The sequence below is a fragment of the Microtus pennsylvanicus genome, chromosome 2, assembly GCF_037038515.1.
Source record: "Microtus pennsylvanicus isolate mMicPen1 chromosome 2, mMicPen1.hap1, whole genome shotgun sequence".
Lineage (NCBI taxonomy): Eukaryota > Metazoa > Chordata > Mammalia > Rodentia > Cricetidae > Microtus > Microtus pennsylvanicus.
The window spans coordinates 10,874,329-10,900,863 of NC_134580.1; the positions used below are offsets into that span (position 1 = coordinate 10,874,329).

Sequence of the window (26,535 nt, forward strand, 5' to 3'; positions counted from 1 at the left end):
TGTTGGCCACGTCTGGGGCTTCAGTGGATCAAAGACATTCTGGGACAAGCTCCTGTCCCTGTATTTTCTCATCGGCAGAGTGTGGCCCTACGCGCAGGTGACAGGAACCATCACATCTTCAGACACACCTTGTCTTAGGAACTTTAATATCGCAACAGTCTTTTTAGTAGCGCCCCTTTCCCTGCCTCTCTGCCCCTTGTCAGTCTGTGGCTAGCAGGCTCCACAGAACTCGCATGCCTCCCTTCGGAGTGAATCCTAGTCTGTCCCGAAGACCAGCAGCATCAGAAGCCAGGGCCATCAGTGGAGTGCAGGAATAAGCCTTATCAGGAGGCACCTGGCTGGAGACAGTTGCCACACAGATCTTGGTTCTATGTGGGTGGACCTTGTGCCCATGTGATGCTGCATGCCGGACCAGAGTGGGAACCTTGGCACCCGATGGTTCTCTCTTCAGGCCCGGACAGAGTTCTTTGAAGGTCCCAGTGCTCAGCGGTGGTCACGGTCAGGCCTCGTGGGCTGTCTCTGGGAAGAAAAGTTCTCGGCATCGTTGGACAGTATCCTGAGGGGAGATCACGCTATGGCCGACAGTCCGGGGGTCTGCATAGATCTCAAAGTCATTGCCACCCTGCATTCAGAAGGAGGACATGGAAGATGTGATCTTAGGTGATGCCCACAGGGTAGGAGGAGCCCAGGACTGAGGTCCAAGAGACACCTTTCCCATCCAGGCTCCTGCTGACCTGCCTCTCCTTGGAACTGCCAGGAATCCCACCATCCTGGCTTCTCAGATCTACCCCAACCTGCTGTGTACCATGGACCAAGTGTCCAGCCCTCTTTGGCCCCTGGTCTTCTGAACTGCAGAATGGGATTATCTCCTGGGAGGCCCCGAGAGGACTCTGTTCTATCGCCCGTGTCCCTAGCCTTGACCTCAGGTGCCTTGGGTTGAGGGGACCTGGGCAGGGCCACACTCACAGGACTGGTCTCATTCCCAAAGAAGTGGATGATGTCGAAGCTGTCCTCATCCAGGCTGTCGAGGCAGTAGCGCTTATCCCAGCCCTCGGGGAAGACGTCGAAGCTTATCATGCCTCCTGTGGATGATGTGGGGGTCATGACAAAAGCCTGAGAGGGACAGGCAAGGCTGGCAGCTTGTCAGGGAAGCTCGCGAGGCTAAGTTGGGCAAAACATGCTTTGTTTTTGAGACAGAATTTTGTACCCAGTTTGGCATTGTACTATGCAGCCAAGAAAGGCCTTGAATCCCCATCTTCCTGCTTCTACTTAAGTGCCGGGATTAGAGACACGTGGCAACGCGCCTGACTCTAAGGCGCTTTGTTCATTCAACAACCCTGAGAGCCACCAAGGAGACTTGGGATCTGTAGGGTCTCATCCAGGCCGGCAGCAAGCAGGAGCAAAGGTGGGCTCACTCAGTCAGCATGGCCAGGGAGAGCCAAGGCGACACTAAGCTGGGACACAAACCACAGTGGGAGTACCCAGGGGGCTCCGGGCAGCAGACACAATGGTAGGTTCTAAGTGACCATGGCATCTGCTCTCCCCTCTGGCTACTGGGGAACAAGCCGAGATGGCGGACGACCCAGGAGTCTCGGGGAGCAGCTAGTGGCAGGAGTTGAGTTGCCAGCTTCGGAAAGATCTGTGGAGCCCTCGACTACTAGCCAGTTGGACTGGGCACGGGAAGGGTGAGCACCAACGTCAGGCGGTCATTGGACAAGGCGGGCAAAACTGGCACAGGTAAATAGCGTCCCCTGCTGGGCCCGAGCCCACCGCAGGAAAGGCATACCTCGGGAGAACCTCAGCCCCTTGCCAGCAAACTCCGTCTTCAGGGCTTCCACGAACTTCTCTCGGATCTTCTCCTTCTGTATAGGGAAGGGTATGAATTGGCTCAGAGGGCCTTCTGTAAGCCACGCCTGTAACCCCCACCAGAGTGTGGCCCCCAATACAAATGGGGCAACAAACCCCCTCGCCTTGGTGTCAGTGCTGGGGCCTAGCCCCAGAAATGGGGGTATGGAGGCACGAGAAGAAAGGCGGAGGGTATGGGAGCAGAGTCAGGTCGGATCCACCCTGAGATCTATAGGCTAACTGGGTTCTAGGCCTGCTGGCTATGCTGCTTAGCTGTGTGGCCCTAGGCAAGTTACCTGACCTCTCTGGGCCCATTCCCAGAACTAAACGATAGAGAAATTAGTGGCTACTGTCTGCTTCTCAAGGAAAATCAGGACTGAGAGATGTGAGCCCCCTCTTGGCCTTGATTTTGCCTTCCTAGCAGGTGGTACGCCCCAGAGATAGGACTGTGGGTGCTCGCACTCTGAGGAAATGTAGCTCAGAGCTCAGGGCTGGGGGCTGCACTTCCCTCCTAGCCGATCGGCTAATGATTGGATGGCGTCATGTGCTAAGCCCAGCCCTAACATGTCCAGTGCCATGACCCTAAGCTGCTCAAGGCAGGGTCCTTATCTAAGCACAGCGTCCTGCCACCCCTCCCTGGAGTCTACAGGAGATTTAGGAAAGCACGTGCCATCAGGACTGCGTACAAGCACACAGCTCTCAGAAACAGCCACACGTCCCAGTCCCAGCAGAGCTGAGAAAGAACAGCGATGAGGGAAGGGGTTGGGGGTGCCAGCCCTCCCCCAGCCTTCCCTGCTGCTCCAGGCCAGGCCCATCAGCTGTCCTCCATCTCCATCCCATCAGTAAAGCTGCCCTCCCAACCTGGGCAAACAGGAGGCAGAGCTGGGACTGGAAACCTAGAGAACATGGGAAGGGGCCGCCTGGCTAGGAGGTTGTCAGTGATCAACCTTCCCTGTCCCTTAGCCCTGTGTCCCTGCCTACCGGAGGCCTCTGTGCATTGTGGGAGTTGTACTTTAGACCCACCCACTCTCAGGGAAACACAGGGGACCAGTGAGCCACATCAAAGACATACTCAGCAACCAACTCCCTAAGTGACCCGCGATGACAGTCACTACTCTGAGCCTTGGTTTCCACATCAATACAATGGGAATACACCTGTTTATTCATTCAAAAGCATCTGTGGCAGGCAGGCACAGTGGGACACACGTATAATATCAGCCAACAGGAAGCCACCTGTTGGATGCCAGCACCGTGACTGAGGCCAGTCTGGGCCCACACTAAGAAGACACTGCTTCAAAAAGAAAATGTTTGGTGCGGGGCAGTGGTGACGCACGCCTTTAATCCCAGCACTCGGGAGGCAGAGGCAGGCGGATCTCTGTGAGTTCGAGACCAGCCTGGTCTACAAGAGCTAGTTCCAGGATGGGCCGCAAAGCTACAGAGTAACCCTGTCTCGAAAAACCAAAAATAGGAAAAAAGGAAAAGAAAAGAGAATGTTTCTTGGGGCGGGGTTGTTGTGGGTCAGTGTCAGCATGTACGAGGCCCTGCGATCCATCCCCAGGACCACTGACCTCTGCACAGGACATGGAAGGGGTGTGGGGCTGAATGTGATTGGGGCAGTAAGGGTGGAGAAGAGGAGAGCCTGGTCTGGGTGGTGCGCTCCCGGCAGCAGGCCCAGTGTGAAGGAGGAAACTGCTGTCTCTGGAATCAGCAGAAGCCACAGCTGCAATGCGAGCAAAGGAAGAGCGGCTGGCTGAGCCAGGGTGAGAACGTGAGAGCAGGGGCGGATGAACTCACACCACCCCTGACGTGTCTGCAGAGATGGTCCCCCGAAAGAGGGAAGAACAGGGAGGCGAACAACACACCCAGTGATGTTTAGGGAGGTGGTGGGTGTATAAGCTGAACAAGGGGGCGTGTACTTGTAACCCCAGCATTTGAGAAACTAAGGGAGATCACAAGTTCAAAGCCAACCTGGGTGAATACCAACAAAAAGAAACAAAATCTGGCCTTTGAGAGGATGTGGTGTGTTCTGGATGAGAGAACACGGCAGCTGCAGACAGAAGGGGGGAAGGCTGAGCCGGAGGAGGGCAGAGAGATGCCTCGGGGCTCTGAGGGGGCATGAGACGCTGCCCAGCCAGCCCTGGGGAGCCACAGAAGGCTTGTTACTGGGGAGATACAGTCAGATGTGTTCTAAAGGTTCTCAAAGGCGGGCTGGAAGCAGAGGGGACAGAGGACAAGGGAAAGGACTCAGGTAACAGGACAAGCAGGTGGGAGCCTAGAGCTGGTTCTGGTGTGGGTAGGAATGTGGCAGCGGCACTGAGGTGATAACATAGGTCACTTAGTGGCCGCAGGTCACCAGGAAAGGAGACCAGCAATGACAAAAAGAGGCTGGTGTGCCACAGAAATGACACACAGGTGCCCTAGTGTGAACCCAAAACTCCTCCTCAAAACCCATTTTAACGATGAGAAAGCAAAGCTCAGAGTGCTGAGTGACAGGGCCTATGGGCCTACGGCTGCCCAGCAAACAGCACCTTGTCCAGTTCAGAGAATTCGATCCTCTCCTCCAGAGTGCAGCTGCGGCCGATGGGCGAGATGTTCAGCATGCCGTTCCGGAACTCAATGAAGGTTCCACTGGGGCGATGAAGAAAAGGGGGTGAGAAAGCCAGAAGCCATGGGAAAGGAGGGGAGAACAGCTCTGAATTCAAATCCTGTCCCCACTAGAACCACAGCCTCCCTGGACTTCACAGGGTAAAAGAATCAACCCATGCATAAGTTAGGGTCCTGGACCTGTGGGTATGTAGCTCATTGGGAGAACACTTGCCTAGCATGCGCAAGGTCCCCAGGTTCTAACCCTAGCTGCAGAAAAAAATATCAAGGGGTCCATGTGAGGGACTCCCTCTCTCTTCCCCCAAGCCCAGCTCAGTGGGGCCTCACCGCTTCTTGGGTAGTCTGAGCAGAGCCATGTAGCTGAGACAGAAGTTGATCAAGTCCTGCAGGAGCTCCTCCCCCAGGTGGTTCTGGATCGTCTGTAGAAGGAACGCAAGGCTCGCACTGTGGCACACACAGGACAGAGGGAACCAGCTTGGAAAAGTGGGGTGCCCCAGCTAAGGCCTGGGGACACTGACCTGCTTGGAGAGGAGCCGTCCATGTTTGTACTGCACGGTCCCGTTCTCGGCAAACACATAATCAAACTTCTCAATGACTTGGGACCCATGGATAAGCCGGAGAGAAAGAAAGCATTAGACAAGGACCCACTGTGCTTGGGGACAAAGCAAGCCCTAGGGACAAAGCCCGTGCTGTTTGGCTTGGCGGTCTGCACCCACTTTTCCATCCTAAACCGGCTTTTCCAGCGCTTCCTCAACCTCTGCTTTCTTCTACACCAGCCAGCCACTCCTCTAGCCATTGCTCTGGTAGGACTTTCTGCTGGGGCAGCCCCTGGCTCCGCATCCTTCAAATCCAGCTCCCTCTTCTGGAAGGCTTCCCAGGAATGACCAAGAGAGGACGCCATTTCCACTCTGCCCTCCCATAGCCCTCAGCCCTCCCCAGTGAAGACTCTATTCTCCTTTCTCAGTCTCTCTGCAGAGAAGTTTGCAGCTCTGAGGGCTACAAGAAGCAGTTGGGAGTCAGGAGGCCCAGAAAGCGTGGCTGGGATGCCCTGCGGCATCTGGGTGGTAGATGACCACGTGGGAAGGAGGCATGGAAAGATGACACATAGAGAGTCTGGACTTGCCAGAGAATAAATGAGGAGATAAGGAAAAGGAATAAAGGGGAAAAGATCTTTTTTATTCCAAAAAGATAAGGAAGCTTCTGGCTTGAGGGGGCTCTTCCTGACAATAAGATGAAACTAAGTATTTCCAAGTTACTTCAGTTTCCCTATTAAAAATAAGATAATCAGGGGCTGGAGAGATGGCTCAGTGGTTAAGAGCATTGTCTGCTCTCCCAAAGGTCCTGAGTTCAATTCCCAGCAACCACATGGTGGCTCACAACCAACTGTAATGAGGTCTGGTGCCCTCTTCTGGCCTGCAGACATACACACAGACAGAATATTGTATACATAATAAATAAAGAAATATTTAAAAAAAAATCAGATAAGATAATCAGCTGGACTTGGTGGCACTCGCCTTTGATCCCAGTACTCCGCCTTTGATCCCAGTACTCCGGGCAGAGGCAGGCGGAGCTCCAGGCCAGCCAAGGCCTCACAGAGAAAACAAAAAAGATTAAGAATAAACAAACAAACAAACAAACAGAAACCCAGAGTAGGCACAGAACACGCACGGCCTAAGGGCAGGAGGCTGCCAGCTCTGCTTCTAGCCTTTGTTCCAGAAGTTAGCACAGTGAGGACTACCAGGTACTCACTAAATGTCTGTTCACTGGGGCACCTGGGGCTTCTCCTTCTGCCCCACAGAAGCAGGAGAGGTGCCCACATATGTCCCACTCCTACCTGCCCTACCCCAACGCCCGCTGGAAGAGGCCGCCGTGCCTACCTTCATCCCCATCGCCCAGCTGCTCAGCGATCTTGGAGTAGTCAGAGCCTCCCACCACACCAATCTGCACCCTGCTGCGAAGCTTCTGCAGGAAGGCTGATACCTCAGGGTCAATTTTCTGTGGGGGACGGGAAGGACAAAAAGACTCCAGTTATCAAAAAATCTGAGCCCTCAAGCTGGGCAGAGGTGGTAAGCCCAGCGCTCAGGAGGCAGAGGAAGGAGAATCTCCGAGTTTGAGGCTAGCCTGGTCTACATAGAGAGTTCCAAGAGAGGTTCCAAAGCTACACAGAGAAACCCTGTCTCAAAATGACAACAATAAAAATGTCTGGGACCTCTACTTGGCTCTTAGTGCTCAGAGTCAGGGAACCCGCCCTCCACCTGAATCTGAGCACCCCTAATTAAAAAGCCAGAATTGTAAAGTGCAAAACGGCTTGAGCACTAACAGGATGCCCAAAGTGGCGAATTCCACAGGTGACACCTCAAGTCAGGTGTCACAACCAAGACAGAAATACACTAAAAACAGTGCACAGATAGGGCGGGGGTGTATTCTCATGCCAGAGTGCTCGTTTGAAATGCCTGTGGTCTTGGGTTTGAAAAGTAAGGTTTGGAAACAAAAGCACAGCTGGGCGGTAGTGGTGCACGCCTTTAATCCCAGCACTCAGGAGGCAGAGGCAGGTGGATTTCAGTGAGTTCCAGAACAGGTTCCAAGGCTGCAAGGAGAAACCTTGCCTTGAAAAACAAAACAAAACAAAAACGAAAACAAAAGCCACAGGTAAGGTCCAAGGAGTGGGTTTGGTGAGTGGAGGAGCCTATCTTGAGGTCTAACAACCTGAGTTCAGTCCCAGGGAGGCCCGTGACAAGAGAGAGGTCCTCTGACCTTCACAATCTCAATGAGGTGCACGCGTGTCCTGTCACACACGTGCTTATAAAATGTAAACAAACAAAATAAACTGTCTTTTAGAGCAGAACACGGTAAATCTGGACGCGTTGGCGCATGCTTATAATTCCAACACGGAAGAGCAGCTCAAAGGCACTGCGAGCTCTGTCTTTGAGAGTGAAACTGTCTAAAAGAATAACTTTCTGAGAGCATCAGGAGTTGTTGTTAGGCTAATCTATCAGTTATACATAAAATACAAATGAATTTTGTGTTTACATGTGGGTCCCATTGCCGTCATAAGTCTATGCTCAGAATCTGAAAAATATCTAAAACCTCAAACATTTCTGGTTGCAAACGTTCCAAATCAAAGACTCTTCACCTGCACAAGGCAGAGACCTCAGAAGCTCCACCTGCTAAGCGCGGCTCCGGTGACTGAACAAAGTGCTTTGCCTTTCTTTGCCCGGTTTCCCCTTTTATAACCGTCTCCACGGCAGGAGCCACTTAAAGGAGATCACAGCTACCCTGGGATGAGAGAAGTGTTCAAAGTGTATACAGATTCTCCACCGAGGAAGCCTGAACAGGTGAGTCAGAACTCAAACTTCCACATACTCAGATATACAAGATCAGAGCTAGAGAGCATGTTAGGAGGGGAACAGGAGCTCCCGAGTGCTATCCACGAAAGTATACGTTGGTGCAATTGTTTTGCAATTTGGCAAGAGCCAGTGAAACTTAAAAATGCCCAGACCCCAAACAGCATTTCAATTTCTCTTGCCTAAGGCACGTACAGCAGTTCCTTGGGGTATGGTATAGAACAGTGAAAACGGCAAGCAACTCCCAAGCTTATCGGCCAGACAATGACACAGGCTTCCTCAGAACTAGTACCAGGCAAGGGTACAGATAAGGCCAGATCTCTGCTTTCAACAAAGCTAGGTCCTAAAACGTGCAGTTAACTGTCTGAGGCTAGTTGTAGGAAGCCACAGGCAGGATAATGCCGAGTCAGTAACAGCCGTGCAATACAATTTATATTTCCTTTGGGCAGAGAGATCCAGATAAAAACACCAAAGTCATACTACATAGACAATAGTAAACCTTGGGGAGAGGGCTGGCCCTGGGACACTGGTAAGGTCGAAGTGGTCTTTAGCCTTTAATGGTTGCATTCTCTGCAAAAAGAATGCGCTTGTGAATACATGTATAATTAAAAGTTAATGGCCTAGCAGTAAACAAATTGGCAGGCAGTTACTGTCCAGGCCTTGCCAAGTCAGTGCAGCACAGGGTCGGGAGAGGCATGCCTAGGCGGGATCGCTCTCTTTCCCATCCTGGCATCTTAAATTCTCATCCACCCCTGCTGGAAAGAGAGGTGGCTGATCCCTTCTAGGGAAGGGCTATCGGGAGGCTAAGACTTGGGTTCCCACCAGCTTCTGCTTTGGAAGAATTCTCAGATCATCCCCGTTGTCCCCGCAAGGGAAAGTGGACCACTGGAAGGATGGGCAGGAACGACCATGGATGAGACAGAGGGAGGAGCAAAGATCGGAACCATAAAGTGCAATAGAAAGAAAACATACTCCCACTTATACTGACTCAGTGACCCTCTTGCAACCAGACTAGCCCTGGGGCCTCTCACGACACACGGGCGGAGCCAAAACGACAACACCAACAAAAAAAAACAAAACTCGTCAGAAAAGCAGCTCTCTCCCTCCGACCTGAGGTGGAAGGTAAAACCCCTAAGAGGCTTAAGAAACTAAACCCAGGCTTAGGCCTGGGGACACCAGGGTGGAATGGCTTGAAGACCTTTCTTGCCCTCACTAGAGGGCGACTGAGGGCTTGGGAGCGCGCCGAGCTCTGCCTGAACACCGCGTTCTCTAGCTTGAGGACTGGCTAGTTGTGCATCCTAGGGCTGAAATAAGGGTGGGAGCATCCCAGAGCCCCAGGCTGCGTCTGTGGAAGCCATGAGACCGGGACACCTGGCCTCCCACCCGTGGACGCTCCTCCCAGGACTGGATCCAGACTCTGCGCGCTCAGGAAAAAACCTGGGCGCCCACCCGCGGAGCGCTGCGGCCTGGAAGGCCCTGGGTCCCATCTCCCTGGGGACAGGGACCGATACCATTGCGCTCCACATTCCCCACCGGGTGGCGTGGGTGTCCGCGATCACATGGCTGCGCGCCCCACGCTGGATCACGGATGTCCGCGTGACACTCGGCAGGAGCTGCCAAACGTCGGAGCCCTTACCTGGCGAGCGGGCGTGAGGGTCCCGTCCACGTCAAATAGGCAGAGGATGCGCTCTTTCCTGCGGGCGCCCTCGACGGCGACAGCCATGGCTGCAGCACCGCGCGCCAAGCGCTGTCGCCGCAGCAGCAGCAGCAGCCGGGGTCGGGCGCGACAGAGGTCGGGCGGGGCCGGGGCGGGGCCAGTGTGCGGCACGGGGCGGAGCAGCGGCCATCGGTCCTCCCTCGAGGGAGCGGGGCCCGAGCCGCTGAAAGCGGACGCTACTGGCACCTAGGATGGAGGGGCGTGGTAATGGGCGGGATCAGAGCTCTGGACCGACAGAGACAGGAACAGGCGGGGAAAGGGGTGGAACCGGAAAGCAGTGTCGGGCCAGGATTGGACTTTAGTTGGTTGCGAGTGATTGCAGGGCACGCCCTACGGGGGTGGAGGTGGGGCGAGGGCGGGGCTCAGAGCCCGGCTGCTCGTGGTTCCTAAGGTTTGTAGGGCGAAGGGGGAAGAAATCTCCGGAAAAACCTGGTGCCCTGGCTTACCTGTAATCTAGCACTTGGGAGGCTGCTTGCGCCGCCATTGCCCAGCTATTATTCTTAGTTATATTTTTTGTTTATTTGTGTGTGGGAAAATGCATGAAACAGCACATGTGTGAAGGTCAGAGGGCAATTCGCAAGAGCCGCTTCTCTTCCTCCACCATTGTAGATCCCGTAAATCTCCGGGCATTAGGTTTGCACAGGTGCCTTTACCCATTGAGCCACACTAAATGCGTTTGATGTAGGTTTGAGCATGAGGGTTAAGAAAAACAGCAGCCATTTGTTAGAAGGCCCAGGACTCATCTCTCTGTTTTCCTCATGACTGCCCAGCCTAACCACAGGCCTCTGGCCATGAGGAGAACACGGCCTACATAGCTCCATGTGGAAGACTGTTGGGGGACAGGTTGACCCACCAAGAAACAAAGGGTAAATAAAGGAAAAAGACCACCATGTGACAAGAACCTGACCCAATCTATGGGCTTCAGGGACTGACAGTTTTGACAGTTTTTCAGCATTCTCAGGTCAGATCCAAAAAGTGCCCAGGTTCTCAGTCTGGCCTTCCTGATTATTTTGTTAACTTCAAACTTGTCCACAAGACTCCATGGGCTAAGCCAGGTGGTGGCGGCGCACGCCTTTAATCCCAGCACTCAGGAGGCAGAGGCAGGAAGATCTCTGTGAGTTTGAGGCCAGCCTGGTCTACAAGAGCTAGTTCCAGGACAGGCTCCAAAACTACAGAAAACTCTGTCTTGAAAAAGAAAGCAAAACAAACAAACAAACAAACAAAAAACCCAAGTGTCCAGGCTGGGGTATGAGTCTTTCCTGATCGCAGGTGTCTTGAGTAAAGGCCATGAAGCCATGAAGTTCCCCAAAGAAGCCAGAGAAGCAGTGAGGCCATCATGGGACTTCTGGCTGGAGATGGTGTTATGGTTTTGGTCCCTTTAAGAGACAAGCCACACCCATTCCCCTCCCCATCCGCTGAGGCAGGCTGATCTTCAGCTTCCCGCCTGAGCTCGTTCTCTTTTCCATCTTCCTCTCGGAGAGGCAGCTTCGCTTCTGCCTCTCTCCCCACTTCTCTGCTTCCCCCCTTCTCTGTCTCTTTCTCCTCTTCTCTCTCTCTCTCTCTCTCTCTCTCTCTCTCTCTCCCTCCCTCCCTCTCTCTCTCTCTCTCTCCCTCTCTCTCTTTACCCCCCTTCACCCTTCCTCCTCCATAACACCCTGAATAAACATTCAACCTCACCCTGCATGTCATGTCTATCTATGTTTCTGTCTTCTGCCCGCCCACCATGTGTCTCCCTGCCTGGAACCAGCCATTGCTCAGGGACCAGCAGCCAGCTCTGCCTGGGGCCCACTGCCTGCTGCCACATGGTCTGCCACCACTGCTCTGAGACCAGCAGCCATTTCTGCCTGGGACTGGTTGCTCCCAGGGCCCGCTGCCTGCCACCACATGGCCCGCTACCACCATTTGGGACCTACAGCATTTCTGCTGCCTACTGCCGCGGGGATCTTGCAGCATTTTTTTAAAAAAGAATAACAGATTCTTATTCTTAAAAAATAATATCCCTGGGGTCCCCCTGCCCCGCAGCAAACTCCGGCGGGTCCCAGCAATGCCGGGCGCAGGTGCACCCGAGCAAGCGGCTACAGTCGGCGGAGGTGGCGGCGGGTCAGACATATAAACACAGGAAATAGCCATATAAGAATTTATTAACAAGGAGAAAAAGAAATAAAGGGAAAGAGAGAGAGAGGAGGAGAGAGGCAAAGCCCATGTGAGAGGAAAAGCAGGAAGAGAGCTATGGCAGGGCGGAGGTCAGGAGTTAAAAGGAGTGGGCGTGGCTAGGGCAGGGACCAAAAGAACAACACAGATGGTCTGTGGTCTGTGGCCATATTCATAGTCGGTTTCATAATGCTGGTGGATCTGATGCACCGGCATCCGCACTGGTCTGCCTGCTACCCGCCAGGCCCTGTGCCATTGCCTGTGTGGTGCAGCCTGCTGCAAGCGGACCTCAAGAATATGCCACACAGATTGTACGAGGTGAAGGGATATGATGGTGGAGGGCAGCCGAGGCATGGTGCGCCTAGCTGCCCACGGTGCTGTAGCCACAGACATTCAAGAGGAACCGTTAAGGTTGCTGTGCTTCCTGAGGGAGGGCCCTGTAGGCCTGAGGACACTCAGCCTTCCAAGGGCAGAAACATGGCAACACAATGGCAGGAAGCTGGTGCAGGATTAATTGGATAGAGCAGAAGTCATGGAGGCCCCAAGTCCCTTCTGATCCCCTCAGTGAATGAAGCGTCAAGGCTGTGGGAGAGGGATGAGGATATAGAGCAGCATGGTAGTCAAGAAACCAAGAGGAGAGAGGTGCTGTGGTTGATGTGTGGTCTCAAGATCACTGCTGACCTCAGGAACCAGAGATTCCTCATGTATGTTGGGATGCTGAGGGACCCCGTGGCAGTTCCCTGGCTCTAGAAAAGACTACAGCTGGGTGTGATCTCTAATCTATTATGAATCCTTTGCTGAACATAGAAAACGAGACACCCAAGTCACAAAACGCCAGATCTCAGACTGGGATGGAGCTCAGTGGTAGAGCATTTGCCCAACATATGTGAGGTCCTGAGGTCAGTAACAAGACACAAATGCATGTACTCATGCAGGCATGCACAATATATTAAGACTGGTATGGTGAGCCTGGGTCTGGTATCGGCTGGGGGCTTCCACTTTATGATTGCTCTGTCCCTCCTCCTCCTCTTTAGCTTCAGTATTGCTTCGGTGATGTGTTCAGCCTACAGGTGGCCTGGAAGCCCACGGTGACATGTTCAGCCTGCAGGTGGCCTGGAAGCCCACGGTCGTGATCAATGGACTGAAGGCATGAGATGCTGGTGACCCGTGGAGAGGACATTGCTGCCCATCCCCGAATACCAATCTGCGAACACCTGGGCTTTGGGCCTAAATCCAGAGGCAAAAGGCTGCAGCAGGGGACTGGGGTGGGCAGGAGCTGGGTCACAGAGAGACTTGTGGGCAGCAACGAGAGGAAGGACAGGGCCTAATGGAGGTGGTGATGTAGTCAAGCAATGCAACGAAAAGTTGCTGAGTGTTGAGAGCAGAGGACAACACAGTCAAGGTGTCCTTAGTAACACACAGATGTCCCTGTGGCGTTAGCACCTTACGGGCCTGAGTGGCGAGAGCAGCGGCGATTCTCTGTGTCCACCCTGCGCAACTTCGGCCTGGGCAAGAAATCCCTGGAGCAGTGGGTGACGGACGAGGCAGGCCACCTCTGTGACGCCTTCGCAGACCAGGCTGGTGGGTGAGGGGTGAGCGGTGCAGAAGGGCACAGGGAGACACAAGCAGCTCAGTGACTTGCTTACCTCTCTCCTCCCAGGACAACCCTTCAATCCCCACAGTCTCCCGAACAAAGCTGCGTGCAATGTGATCTCGTCCCCCACTTTTTTGCTTATCGCTTTGAGTATGAAGGCCCTTACCGCACCAGAATTTTAAAGTAGCAGAAGAACATTTGGAATAACTTTCTGTCTTTATTCCTGAGGTAGGAGACTCAAGGCAGTCTGCAGAGCCAAGTCTATGCTGTCCATCCTCCAGGGGCAGTTGTGTGCCAAGGCCATGGGAAGGTTTTCTGGGAGTCAACTATGGGTGGAAAGACCTGAAGCTTGACAAACCTCTGAAAGTAGGAGGGGAGAAGTGGATCAAAGTCAGGGTTTCTAGAAAGGGAGACAACCTGTACCCTCTGTCTACATGGAAGCCACACAAGTCTGTGGTTTCCAGGATAGAATATTCGTTCTGTTCAAGAGCCTGAAGGATGGCACTGAGGAGGAGGCAGGTGATGGGTGGGGACAAACAGGCTCTGGATCCTTGTAAGGGAGCCTGGGAACTGAGACTGAGTAGAGGAGGCACTCAGGGGCCAGCCAAGTGGTGCGTGGGTAAGGAGCTTGCCAAACAAGCCTCGAGATCTGAGTTTGATGTCTGAGATTCACATAGGGTACAGAATGATGGGCCCTATCCATTGTCCTATTTCTTGCTAACACACACCATGGTACATGAGCCCCATATACAATAATTATTAATTAATACTTTAAAAAGAAGAAGCACTGGGATTTCTTCTTTGGTTGTCATGGGTCCTTAATTCCTTCCCAATGCTCCTGCTCATCCCAGGGCTGGTTGACGAGGTCTTCCCATGGCAGAAGGTGTTCGTGGCCATGTTGGAGAAGCTGTTGACCGGGCACAAGATGACCTGGGACCCTGACTAGTCACTCGAGACGTGACTGACGCCTTCCTGGCTGAGGTGGAAAAAGTGAGGGTCAGCTGGGCAGTGGTGGCACACAGCTTTAATCCCAGCACTTGGGAGGCAGAGACAGGTGGATCTCTGTGAGTTCGAGGTCAGCCTGGTCAACAGAGTGAGTTCCAGGATAGGCTCCAAAGCTACAGAGAAACCCTGTCTCAAAAAACAAAACAGAGAGCCGGGTGGTGGTGGCGCACGCCTTTAATCCCAGCACTCGGGAGGCAGAGGCAGGCGGATCTCTGTGAGTTCGAGACCAGCCTGGTCTACAAGAGCTAGTTCCAGGACAGGCTCCAAAGCCACAGAGAAACCCTGTCTCGAAAAACCAAAAAAAAAAACCAAACAAACAAACAAACAAAAAAAAAAAACAAAACAGAGGGGGCTGGAGAGATGGCTCAGCAGTTAAGAGCATCACCTGTCCTTCCAAAGAGCATACATACAGACAGAACATTGTAAACATAGTAAATAAATAAATTTATAAAAAAAACCCAGAAAACAAAAGAAAGAAGAAAAGAAAAGGTGAGGAACAGCTGTAAGAGATGAAATTAGCACCTAGGCTACCTGGAGAGAATAGGAGGGTATTGTGGGGTTTCCTCTGTTCTCCTCTGAGCCCACCCTCTCTGCTGGCTCAGGCCAAGGGGAATCCTAAGAGCAGCTTCAGTGATGACAACCTGCATCTGGTGATAGCTGGCACATTCCCTGCAGGGGTGGGGACCACCCCAACCATACTGTCCTGGGCCCTGCTGCTCACGATCCTGTACCCAACCGTGCAGAGTGAGCCTGGCTGGGGCTGGGAGGGAGCAAAGAGAGGCACACTCTGATCTTACTTGAAACACTCATGGCTGCCAACACTGATTTGACTCAGACTCCTGCATGAGTTTCGGTGTCTTTCTCACATGGGCCTAGATCGTAACACAGAGGTAGGAGAGGTCAAGGTGTGGCCTTTGGCTCCTTAACTGAGGGGATGCTGTCCCTCCAGGCTACTTCCAACAGGAGGTCAATGATGTCTTAGGCTGTGGATGCCCAAAACTGTGAGCCTGTGTCCACAGTGACCAAAGGTCAGAGAGTTGGACTTTACCTCTATCCTTCAAGGTTACTGTGCTCCTACTGAAAACAAAGGCCCCACCTAGATTTAGGTCAGAGAGTTCGGCATTCTCTCCAGGTTATGGCCAACAGGTGTTACTAATGTCGCTAAGATCCAGACCTTGTCTTTCAGGAACAGAGAAGTAATTGTTTCTACCTCAAACAAAAGTCTAAGGATCCGACTAAGATTCCAGTTCCTTTAAGAAGGTAGCCTAGGTTTTCACCTAGGGAGTGGTTGGCCTAAGGAATGTTTTAGTCTAGGGTGTGAGCAGGACTTGTTTTGTTCTAGCAACAGAATGTTTAACTAGGCCACGGCCCGTGACCTTCATCTGGTCCGTTCACTTCCTTGTATCCCATTAATGCAGTTTTTTGTCTCACTCCTACCTTTTGGGGTCAGGGGTATTTTAAGCAATTGGAAATAAAAGCGGGCAATTTTAGTATTCACTGGAACTCCCTCCCAGTACTATTCTATGTTTTTCTGTCTTACTATTTTCGTGTCTTCGAATTCTTTATTAATAGTGAATTCTTTACTAATATTTCTAAATCCTAACACCCTATCCTGGCGAGTGGTATTTCTGTTGAGGCTGGTCCCCGACAATAGGTCAGGCAAGGAGTCCAGAGATGGCGGACCAGGCTTGCACGCCCTTCACTCATGCTGCCGTTCATGTGGTGCAGAGATTTTCCAGATATGACATTTGTGACATTGAAGTACAGGGATTCCTCATCCCCAACGTAGGCATTGAAGCTACCTGGAGCGAGTGAGAAGGAAGCATCACTCAACAAACCGCTTAGGAGTTGATTAGAGGAGACGTGTACAGGACTGGTGAGGTCCGTGGGCAGAGAGAGAGAGGGCTGACGATGGCGCGTCCAGCTTTTAAAGGCTGCCAGCGCACTTGTACAGGCAGATGATGTAGCTACGCCATAGACAGATGACGGAGCTCACGCATGCGCGCAAGGGCTTACGTAGCTGCATCATGTGTAGGTGACGTAACCACGCCGCACGTGAGCCACACAGGGCCTTTTGAAGGTTCCGGGGTGACTAGGTATTATTGCCTGAGGGCTTCTCTGCACACACATGGCTCTGGAACCTGGAAATGTCAGCCATGCTGGTTTGGCTAAAATCATAATATTCCATCCTTTTGTTAATTATAAAAATTTGGGGAGTTTGGGGTCTTTAATGGATGGGAATGGGGTGTCGTCAGGTCTCTCGTGACTACTTACTGCTAATTTTGTGGGCATCGTCAGGTCTCTCGAGACTGCTTTTTGTTGATTTTGTGGATGTCAGAGTTGAGGTGCTTGACCATGTCCTGAGGTGACTGATTACTTTCATGTTTTGGGGGCTCTGTGGAACTGGCTGATTGGTAGCTTGGACCTCTTGCAAGATGCTGAAAAGGCAGAAAATGATGTCTGGAAAGATTTCAGATCCTGGTGATTGAGGGAGGTGTAGCGCCCGCCTGTACTACATGACAGTAAGGCACTACTCCTGTATTGCGGTGCCTGCACTACAGGATCATTCGTGAGCGGGGCAAGGGCATGGAGATTTAAACACACAAAGACACACAGACAGAGACACGGGTCATCCTTGAAACAGGAATGTCCCCTTTATTGTACCCACGGGCAGCTTCTACACGGATCCTTAACTGATAGCCACGCCCCAGCCAAACCCACCAGAAACCACTCTCCTGCCATCAGGAACTCCTGAGTAGCTCGTGCTCAGAGCAGCTGCAAGCATAACACGTTGTTTACAAGAAATTCAGGATCTGGGGGTTCACAGCTCCCAACAGGTTGGGGTAATAGTTAATCCCAAGTAAATGATCCGAGAGGTAGACAGTTGGACCTTAGAAGGTGAGACTCTATAGCCCTTTTTGGACAGGAAATTTAAATAAAAGACTGGAGGTATTAGTTTTGCTAATCTCCAAGGATGGATTGCAAAGTAAGACATCATTTACAGACTGTATGAGTTTAGACTTAGGGAGAGACAGTGAGGGTAGATCAGAAGCCAAAGCCTGACCAGACAGGTGTGGGCTGTCCCGGAATCCCTGGGGAAGGATAGTCCAGGTGAGCTGTGTGGAGAGGTGGGTGTCAGGGCCAGTCCAAGTGAAGGCAAAGATTTTTTGAGATTGAGAGCTGAGAGGAACAGAGAAAAAAGCATCCCTGAGATCTAGAACTGAGGAGTGGGAGGTTCCTGGAGGGACAGTGGAAAGAAGTGTTTAAGGGTTAGGCACTACAGGGTGAAGAGGAACCACTGCAGAGTTAATGAGCCAGAGGTCTTGAACCAGGCAATAGGTTCCTTTAGGTTTTTTAACAGTAAGTATAGGGGTGTTAAAGGGAGAAGAGGTGGGGCAAAGTAGCTTTTTTTCTTAGAAGGTGATAGATAAAAGGCTTAAGTCACCTAAGGCTGTGGAGAGAGAGGGGGTACTGAGCTTGGGTAATAATCTTAGTAGGATCTTGTAATTGGATAACAATGGAGGAATGGTGTTTAGCAACAGAGGGGTTTGGGGTGTCCCAGACTTGGGATCCACCTGAGAGGCTGGTAGAGGAAAAGACACATTGGAGCTGGGAGGTTGGGGGGCTAGAAGAAGGAGAAGGGGAGCTGCTGGTGAGTCTGGGGTAAGGTGAATGGAAGGAGCAAACGAAATGGAAGCTCCTACTTTTGTTTTTTTGGGTTTTTTTTTTTTTTTTTTTTTTTTTTTGGTTTTTCGAGACAGGGTTTCTCGGTGGCTTTGGAGCCTGTCCTGGAACTAGCTCATGTAGACCAGGCTGGTCTTGAACTCACAGAGATCTGCCTGCCTCTGCCTCCCAAGTGCTGGGATTAAAGGCGTGCGCCACCACCGCCCGGCTCCCTACTTTTGTTAAAAACAATCTCTTCCCATAAGAGGTACTTACTGGGGGCTGGAGAGATGGCTCAGCGGTTAAGAGCATTGCCTGCTCTTCCAAAGGTCCTGAGTTCAATTCCCAGCAACCACATCGTGGCTCACAACCATCTGTAATGAGGTCCGGTACCCTCTTCTGGCCTGCAAGCATACACACAGAAATAATATTGTATAAATAATAAATAAATAAATATATTTTTTTAAAAAAAGAGGTACTTACTGGGCAGGTTGGCATGACTAAAAGTAAATGAGTGAGATAAATACACCTAAAAACACAGTTAAGTGGTGGGGTTTGCTGAGGTAGATAAGGCTGTCCCCCTACCCCGACAATAGGGAAACTAGGAGAGGTAGGTCCCCAGAACTCCCTCAGTACTGATTATGCACTCCGGTGTCTCAGAGAAAGGAGATGGGTGGGCCATCCTGATACTGTGATATTTACCTATGGCTCCCTGTTACAGATGATGGTTGTGGTTGGGTCAAAGGAGCTCGGGAAGCCTCACTCGTCCATGGCCAGACCTAGGGTCAACTTGGGAATTTTCTGGGTTTGCTGTCTTCATGCCATGATGTGAACAAAGACAATCGACTGCCCAATGTCCTTCCCTATGGCATCTTGGACCAGGTCTCGTGGGACCAAGATGAGGATTAGGGCATGCTAGGGTCCAGTGGTCATTTCTATCACATTTGAAACATAGGTCTGGTGGTTCTCGAGCCCTGGGGGGTGGGGTGGGGCAAGGGAGCAGCGTGGACAGGACAGCACAGATCAGGTCGTCTGTCACCTTGGCTTGTCTGAGGGCCGTGGCTGGCTAGCACGTGACAGTGATGATTACAGGCTTTGTCCCTCCTCACATGGTACAACTCTAAGACTTCTGCCATGGGGAAAAGGGGCCTTTCTCCAAACGTCTAAGTTTAGCCTTAATGTCAGGGTAGCACTGAGAAAACAAAATGAGCCATGAGTAGCTGTCTGCCTTCCATGGTTTCGGGATCTAAGTTAGTATATTATAATAGAGCTTTAGTGAGGCGTTCCAGAAATTCAGGATTTTCCTTCGTGTCGTGAATGACCTCTGAGAGCTTAGTATAGTTTACTGGCTTGAGGGCAGCCTTGAGGAGACCTGCCAGAAGGCAAAACTGGTCCCTACATAAAATTTAACCAGGGGTGTTAGAATTCCAATGTGGTTCCTGCTTGGGGACCGCCTCTGCCCCCAGAGGGTGTATTGCATGCGTTTGGTGACTCTCTTCTTCAAGGAGTTTGGCCTGCTCCCAAACTCGCCTGCGCTCTTCAGGAAGTAGGTTATTAGATAGGATCATATAGATGTCATGATTATAAGGCTGGGTAATGTATCGGAATTGCTTTATGAAAGAGGTAGAATTACATGTATAGGACCCCAGTTTTTGTTCTATATGGGAGAGTTTTGAGAGGGAGAAGGGGACACGTACCCTGACCAACCAGTCTACGCTGGCCACCTCTCTCAACTGGAGAACTGCAGCCGGCTTGGCTTGGTCAGGGTTGGGTTCTGCAGCACGGGAGCGTGTGAGCGGAGGGGTAAAGGTGGGTACTGGAGCCAGGTGAAGACGAATGATCCAGCAGGGCTGATGGAGTAGTTGGTGGGGGGCGAGAGAGAGCTGAAGAGGGCAGCGGCCCCTGCACAGAGAGGCGGCAGAGGCAGGTGGTGAGCTGGCGGGAGCTGGAGAAGTGGAAGTGTCTGTCTGCTGAGGTCTGAAAGGTGTGGGTTCCTTAGCGGGGTCCAGAGTGGAAACTGGAGAAGCAGAAGTAGCTGTTCACTGAGGTCAGGAAGGTGGGGGTTCATTAGCTGGGTTCAGAGTGGAAGTGGAGGGTTCTTCCAGCTCAGATGGCAGAGCCAGGAACATGTGAGCTGGTGAACAATTTGCAAGAACAGAGGGTTTAAGCTTAGAGCTTAGATGGCAAAAGGCTTGGATATAAGGAAACCCTTTCCATTTGCCTGTGCGCTAACAGTATTTAGAAAGCTCCTGTAGAATATTGGGATCAAAGGTGCCGTTAGGTGACCTCTTTAAATTGTTTTTTTTTTTTTTTTTTTTTTTTTTTTTGGTTTTTCGAGACAGGGTTTCTCTGTGGCTTTGGAGCCTGTCCTGGAACTAGCTCTGTAGACCAGGCTGGTCTTGAACTCACAGAGATCCGCCTGCCTCTGCCTCCCGAGTGCTGGGATTAAAGGCGTGCGCCACCACCGCCCGGCTTAAATTGTTATCTAAATAGTAATGAGGCTATTTTTTTTTTGAGCAAAGATGGATAAATGTGGGAATCTGTAAGTAGGGCATTAAGGCCTGAGGTTTCAGGGCCTCTAAAAGGCATCCCAGTGGGGAAGATGGACTGATGGTCTTGGAGAGCTTGTTTCTCATAGCTGAAACTGAAAACCCATGATATGGTGATACCACAAGGCTTCTAGAAGGATGTCTTTTTCTCTACAGGCGGGTGTTGAAGCCTGACTGGCTCCAGTCTGGGCAACTCAGAAGCCAGAGAGGCTGGAGGCCGCTCTGAGCCGTCTCTCATGGCAGGGACCAAAGAAAAGAAAAGAAAAAGAAAAATCCGAAGGACCCTGGGTCCCAAGGCGAATGTTGCTCAGTGTTGCCGTGCTAGCGTGGGTGGACTACCCTGGGTCGTCCAAACACGTTTTTAGCTATGGGAAGCAACCAGAGATGAAATTATTCGTCAGCGAAGGGCTCAACTGTAGCTATGAAGGCCATGGTCGGGGGGGTACTCCCCCAGTTTCTAGGAGCACCAGAAGATTTCTGGGAGCACAACGGTCCATTCCTTGGGTTCGGAGAAACGGCTAAGCTGACCAGAATGGGGGAACTCACCAATTAAAACCAGTGGTGTGTGAGAGGTCATGCTCAGGCAGATGGAACACGTGGCTGTTGTGGAAAAAAAAAATACCTGGTTCTGGATCCCGACCCTGGGAGAAGGGCAGATGGGTGGGAGGGCCCGGGGTGGGAGGGCCTGCTGAGTCTCACGGCACCCATGAAATTACCTGGCGCGAGTGAGAAGGAAGCATGAAACACGCAGCAAACACACTTAGGAGTTTATTAGAGCAGACGTGTACAGGCCTGGTGAAGTCAGTGTGCAGAAAGAGAGACAGAGGGCTGAAGATGGCGCCTCTAGCTTTTAAAGGCTGCCTAGCGCATGTGCACAGGGATGACATAGCTACGCCATGCATGGATGATGGAGCTCACGCATGCGTGCAAGGGCTTACATAGCTGCGTCATATGTAGGTGATGCAACCGTACCGTATGTGGGTCACGCGGGGCCTTTTTTTTTTCTTTTTTTTTTTGATTTTTCGAGACAGGGTTTCTCCGTAGCTTTTGGTTCCTGTCCTGGAACTAGTTCTTGTAGACCAGGCTGGCCTCGAACTCACAGAGATCCGCCTACCTCTGCCTCCCGAGTGCTGGGATTAAAGGCATGCGCCACCACCGCCCGGCTCTTTTTTTTTTTTTTAATAATTATTTATTATGTATACAATATTCTGTCTGTGTGTATGCCTGCAGGCCAGAAGAGGGAACCAGACCTCATTACAGATGGTTGTGAGCCACCTTTGGAAGAGCAGGCAATGCTCTTAAACTCTGAGCCATCTCTCCAGTCCATGCAGGGCCTTTTGAGGTTCCCGGGGAGACTAGATATTTTTGCCCGAGGGCTTCTACACACATGTGTGGCTCTGGAACATGGAAGTGTCAGCTATGCTGGTTTCTCTAAAATTATAACATGCATGGGCCCTGCTACCATAGCATGGGCGTAAGAAGGGCAGACAAGATCATATCATCCTGTTTCCACATGGTGATGGGACCAACCTGGCTGCGAGCACATGGCAGCCAGTCCTGGATTCTCCATGTCCAGTAGAATAAGACACAGGGAGTTTAGAAAGCACTGTGCACAGGGGCACCCATGGGAGATTCCTTATGGGGCATCCCATGGCCTTCTAGAGGGGCTGAGGGTGAATGAAAGAATCCAGTGTGTGCAGGAAGAGGTTGGGCATGTGACCATGGTAACCAGGGTATTGACAGCCCTACCCCAGTCCATGTTCACACCATGTGTCTCCTGGCAGGGGACAACCCTCCTCACCAACCTGTCCTCAGTGCTGAAGGATGAGACTGTCTGCTCTGCTTCCATCCTGAGCACTTCCTGGATGCCCAGGGCCACTTTGTGAAACATGAGGCCTTCATGCCATTCTCAGCAGGTCCTATGGGATGCCTGTCTCCATGTCTCTTCCCAGGGTGCCTTGGAGGGTAGGTATCAGGCCCCAGACTGACTGAGCCCCTTTCCCACTTACAGGCTGCCGAGCTTGCTTGGGAGAGCCCCTGGCGCGCATGGAGCTCTTCCTCTTCTTCACCTGCCTCCTGCAGCGCTTTAGCTTCTCCCTGCCCAGTGGACAGCCCCGACCCAGTGACCATGGCAATTTCCCAGTTCCAGTTGCCCCCTCCCCCTACCAGTTCTGTGTTGTGGTGCGCCAGCAGGGACACAATTTCCAGTCCTGTTCTGTAACTAGGGCTGAGCCATTCACAATAAACCAGTCTGGTGCAGTCTTGTTTCCTGCTCCAACCTTAATCCGTGCCTCTGCTGGATCCTCAGACAACAGTTTAAAACCAACCTTTACCACCTGCCTTACCCCTCCTCAGGGGACATCTAGACATTGGCAGGGGCCTGCAGGTTCAGCATTCAGGAACCCGAGGTAAGAGGATTACAAGCCCAAAGCTATTCAGCCTTATATAGTAAGGTCAATCTGGACTACACAGTGAGGACTTGTAACATGAAAACAAAAGAAAGGGGGGAGAGAATTGTGCTGTTTGGGAGTGAAAGCTGACCCTATATCACCCACAAAGACCTATCTATAGAGACTAGTTTTATGACAAACTACAGGTTAGATGTCAAGACTTCGTGTGTCTCAGATGACAGATGTTAATGGATTTCTGCTGAGAGACAGCACTGCTCCTGTCTGGGTGACAGAGGTGGCAGGGGTCCTCAAGATCATGAGGTACCATGAGATGCTAGAAAGGCTGCTGTCCTCACAGCTCTGGCTGGTCACAGAGAGAAGGCAGCAGCAGTGAGTGGTGATGGACCGAGCCTGAGATGTCAGACACACTCCCGGCCGTCAGCGAACGCCCAGTCACCAAGTGTGACTGAGACAGAGGAGGACGTTGTTCGCAGAGAAGCTCATCGAACCTCACTGTCCAGAGGTTTGGAGATCCCATAGACTTGAGCAGGGTTTGGGGGAGCACCCATATGGCTGACCTCAGTCTCCACACCTTCCAAGGTTAGACTCAGACAATGTGAGGCCACTTTCCTAAATCCTGTTGCTGGTATAAAAGCTGCCACATATCCTTCAACCCCAGCTGTGTGGAGACATTGCTATCAACATGTTCCAGGGTCTCAGGCAACATCTCCCCACAGGCTGATGGGACTCAAGCACTTGTCCTGGAATGTTCAGGGCAGAACTGCCTACGCTGAGGTCAAGCTACTGCCCTGGGTGTGCTCCTTGGCATGCAAGGCAAATTGAAGCATTTGTCTGTGTGTCTTTCTGGTTTTATGTTGGTTAGACATCACGAATATTTACCAGCCTTACCACCCTAGTTCTCGTGGTGTTGGGAATTGATCCCAAGGCCTTATGCATGCTCAGCCCGCAGCTCCAGTGAGCCACACCACAGCTCATCCTCCGCATTTGCAGAGCACAGCTCAGGGGCATCAGTCAGTCCCAGTGTGCAGCCACCACCACGATTCCTCCCGAGATCGCTTCATCTGCTAAAACTGGAGCTCTGCACCCCGGGACAGTAGCTCCCCATTCTCCCCTGTCCAACCCTAGCACCCAGCATCCCGCCGTCTGTTTCTGTGATGTGACAGAGTGCAGCCTTGCACTGGCTGTCTGTGACTGACCTAAGTCTTCAAGGCGCCTTGGTGTTCAGCAGACGTCACTCTCGCTCTTTAAAGCTGAACGAGCGTCCACTGTGCGAGTGAACGGTGCTCACCCAGAACTCGTCCTTCTCTGGTTTCAATTACAGCAGACAACCATGGTCCAAAAGCGTTACCTGGAAAGTTCCAGAGGTGAGCAGTTCCCCGCATTGGAATTGTGTAGCCTTTGATGTCTCAGTAAATCTATTGTACTCTTCCCTCGCCTCACTCGTCTTTGTCCCACACATCATGTTATTAGGGATGTTAGAGGGGCCTGTGTTGTCAGTCTCTGTGTTTAAGTAGGAAGTAGGAAGGCGGTCATGTCCTAACACTATGCAATATCGCAATCTTGTGTTTAGGGAGGAAGGCGATGGTGTCCTAACGCTACGTGACAACACCCACGCTCTTCCCCTCAGTCCAGCTCACCCTTAGGCCTTGCGTCATCCGTGGCATTGTGTGTAGTATTGTGTGCAGTACGGTGGGATAGATACCTGTGAGGAGGAAGCCACATGCAAAGATATTTTATTGTAGCATTTTGTTAATTATTGCTATATTATTAAGCTCTTGCTAGGCTTGATTTTGTAAAATATATACCATATGTACGTATGCATAGGAAAAACTACATCTTATGGTTGGATTCCATTGGCTACTGCTGTAGACATTCACTGAGGGTCTTGCAATGTAATCCTTTTTTTTTTTTTTTTTTTGGTTTTTCGAGACAGGGTTTCTCTGTGGCTTTGGAGCCTTTCCTGGAACTAGCTCTGTAGACCAGGCTGGTCTCGAACTCACAGAGATCCGCCTGCCTCTGCCTCCCGAGTGCTGGGATTAAAGGCGTGCGCCACCATCGCCCGGCCTTTTTTTTTTTTTAGTTTTTCAGGGTTTCTCTGTGTAGCTTTGGAGCCAGGCCTGGAAATTGGTTTGTAGACCAGGCTGACCTTGAGCTCACAGAAACTGCCTGTCTCTGATGAACCCGGAATTCTTCATTCCAACTAGTCTGACAGAGTTCCTATGAAACACAAGGCTCTGCCCACTCACTAGTCCTGGGGTTACAGATGCAGCCCTAGCTCTTACACAGGTGCGAAGATTGTGTAAGAATGGGTAAGTGGTTCGTTTCCACTTAAAACTGCCTCCAGTGGGTTTGGGTTCATCAGATCACGAGCAGGCAGGAGGTACTAGTCCCCTGCTGCAGTTGGTGCCCGCTCGCCTAGGCACTTTTATCTGGGGTGGGAAATTATAGTCTTGCTGCTATGTGACTGAGCCCATGACAGTGGAGGGTGAAGGGGCTCTTGGGCTCCAGAGTCAGTGTCCTTGAAATTCAAGACCAAAACTAAGTACAAACCTAACAAATAAAAAGGGGGAACTTGGGGTGGAGATTTTACCAGACAGTGTGGAAGACAGTACACCCCACGTACCCAGCCAGTGGGGGCGAGACAGAGACTGGTGGTTAGGGTTATAAAAGCAGCCATTGTTTGGAGCCTAATGGGCATGCCCACCATTTTGTCTGAGCTGGTGCCTAACCCTGCAGGACCCGTAAATAAACTGTGTTGCTATTAGAACTCGGAGTCTCTAGTGTTCATTATTAAAAAGTGTGAGTGTCAACAGAAAAAAATGAAGACAGCTTGAATTTTGCAGGAAAACGGATGGAACTAGAAAACATTATTTTGAGTGAGGTAACCCAGACACAGAAAGAGAACTATCACATGTACTCACTCGTAGGTGGTTTTTAAATATAAAGCAAAGAAAGCCAGCCTACAAACCACAATCCCAGAGAACTTAGACAACAATGAGGACACTAAGAGAGACTTACATAGATATAATCTACATGGGAAGTAGAAAACAGAAAAAGACAAGATCTCCTGAGTAATTGGGAGTATGGGGACCTTGGGGGAGGGTTGAGGGGGGAGGAGAGGCAGGGAGGGGAGCAGAGAAAAATGTAGAGCTCAATAAATATCATGGGAACAAAAAAACCAAGAAACAAGAAACAAGCCAAACTAAGGCTGGGCATTAAAAAAAAAAAAAGCTGGAAGAAATCTTTCTCACCATCCCAACAGAGGCAGCGGATCACTGAGTCAGCCTGGTCTGCAGAGAAACTCTGTCTCAAAACATGGAGGTGGGGAAGAGGGAGCGAGCAAACAGCAAGTAATTGTAACTGTGGATATTAGGGCCTTCTGGGATACTGCAGGCCATCCACCTGAAATATTTATGTCAGTACCTCCTCTTGCTGCTTGGCTGCCCTTCCTCGCTTACAATACTGTTTTTTCAGTGGCTCTCAGTTCTAAGACACAGAGAAATTAAGTGACTGTGAGTGCTATTGACCCATGAACCTGGAGCAACAAAAAAGAATCTAAGTCTCCTGGCCCTGGAAAAAAAAGAAAGAAAGAAAGTGTGTGTGTGTGTTCTAGTCCCTATATTACCTTTTTTTTTTTTTTTTTTTTTTGTCC

At 51.3% G+C, this 26,535-nt stretch overlaps 1 protein-coding gene and 1 pseudogene across 1 annotated transcript; one reads left to right on the forward strand and one right to left on the reverse strand.

Annotated features, from left to right (window-relative positions):
* Nucleotides 1-125: 125 nt before the first annotated feature.
* Pmm1 (phosphomannomutase 1) lies at nt 126-9,593 on the reverse strand. Its single transcript, XM_075960093.1, has 8 exons — nt 9,430-9,593; nt 6,327-6,444; nt 4,968-5,044; nt 4,777-4,868; nt 4,374-4,473; nt 1,787-1,862; nt 967-1,082; nt 126-622 (listed from the first exon to the last, which is right to left on the reverse strand). The coding sequence occupies exons 1-8, from the start codon at nt 9,514-9,516 to the stop codon at nt 500-502; spliced, it is 789 nt and encodes a 262-aa protein (XP_075816208.1). The 5' UTR covers nt 9,517-9,593; the 3' UTR covers nt 126-499.
* A 1,253-nt stretch (nt 9,594-10,846) lies between these two features.
* Nucleotides 10,847-24,160, forward strand: LOC142842919 (cytochrome P450 2D1-like; annotated as a pseudogene).
* The last annotated feature ends 2,375 nt before the right edge of the window (nt 24,161-26,535 follow it).

Coding starts and splice junctions, on each gene's coding strand:
- Pmm1 (XM_075960093.1), bottom strand. CDS start 9,516: ATGGCTGTCGCCGTCGAGGGCGCCCGCAGGAAAGAGCGCATCCTCTGC. Junction 6,445..9,429: donor CCCTCACGCCCGCTCGCCAG/GTAAGGGCTCCG, acceptor CGTCCCCCACAG/AAAATTGACCCTGAGGTATC. Junction 623..966: donor TTGGGAATGAGACCAGTCCT/GTGAGTGTGGCC, acceptor TTCTGAATGCAG/GGTGGCAATGACTTTGAGAT.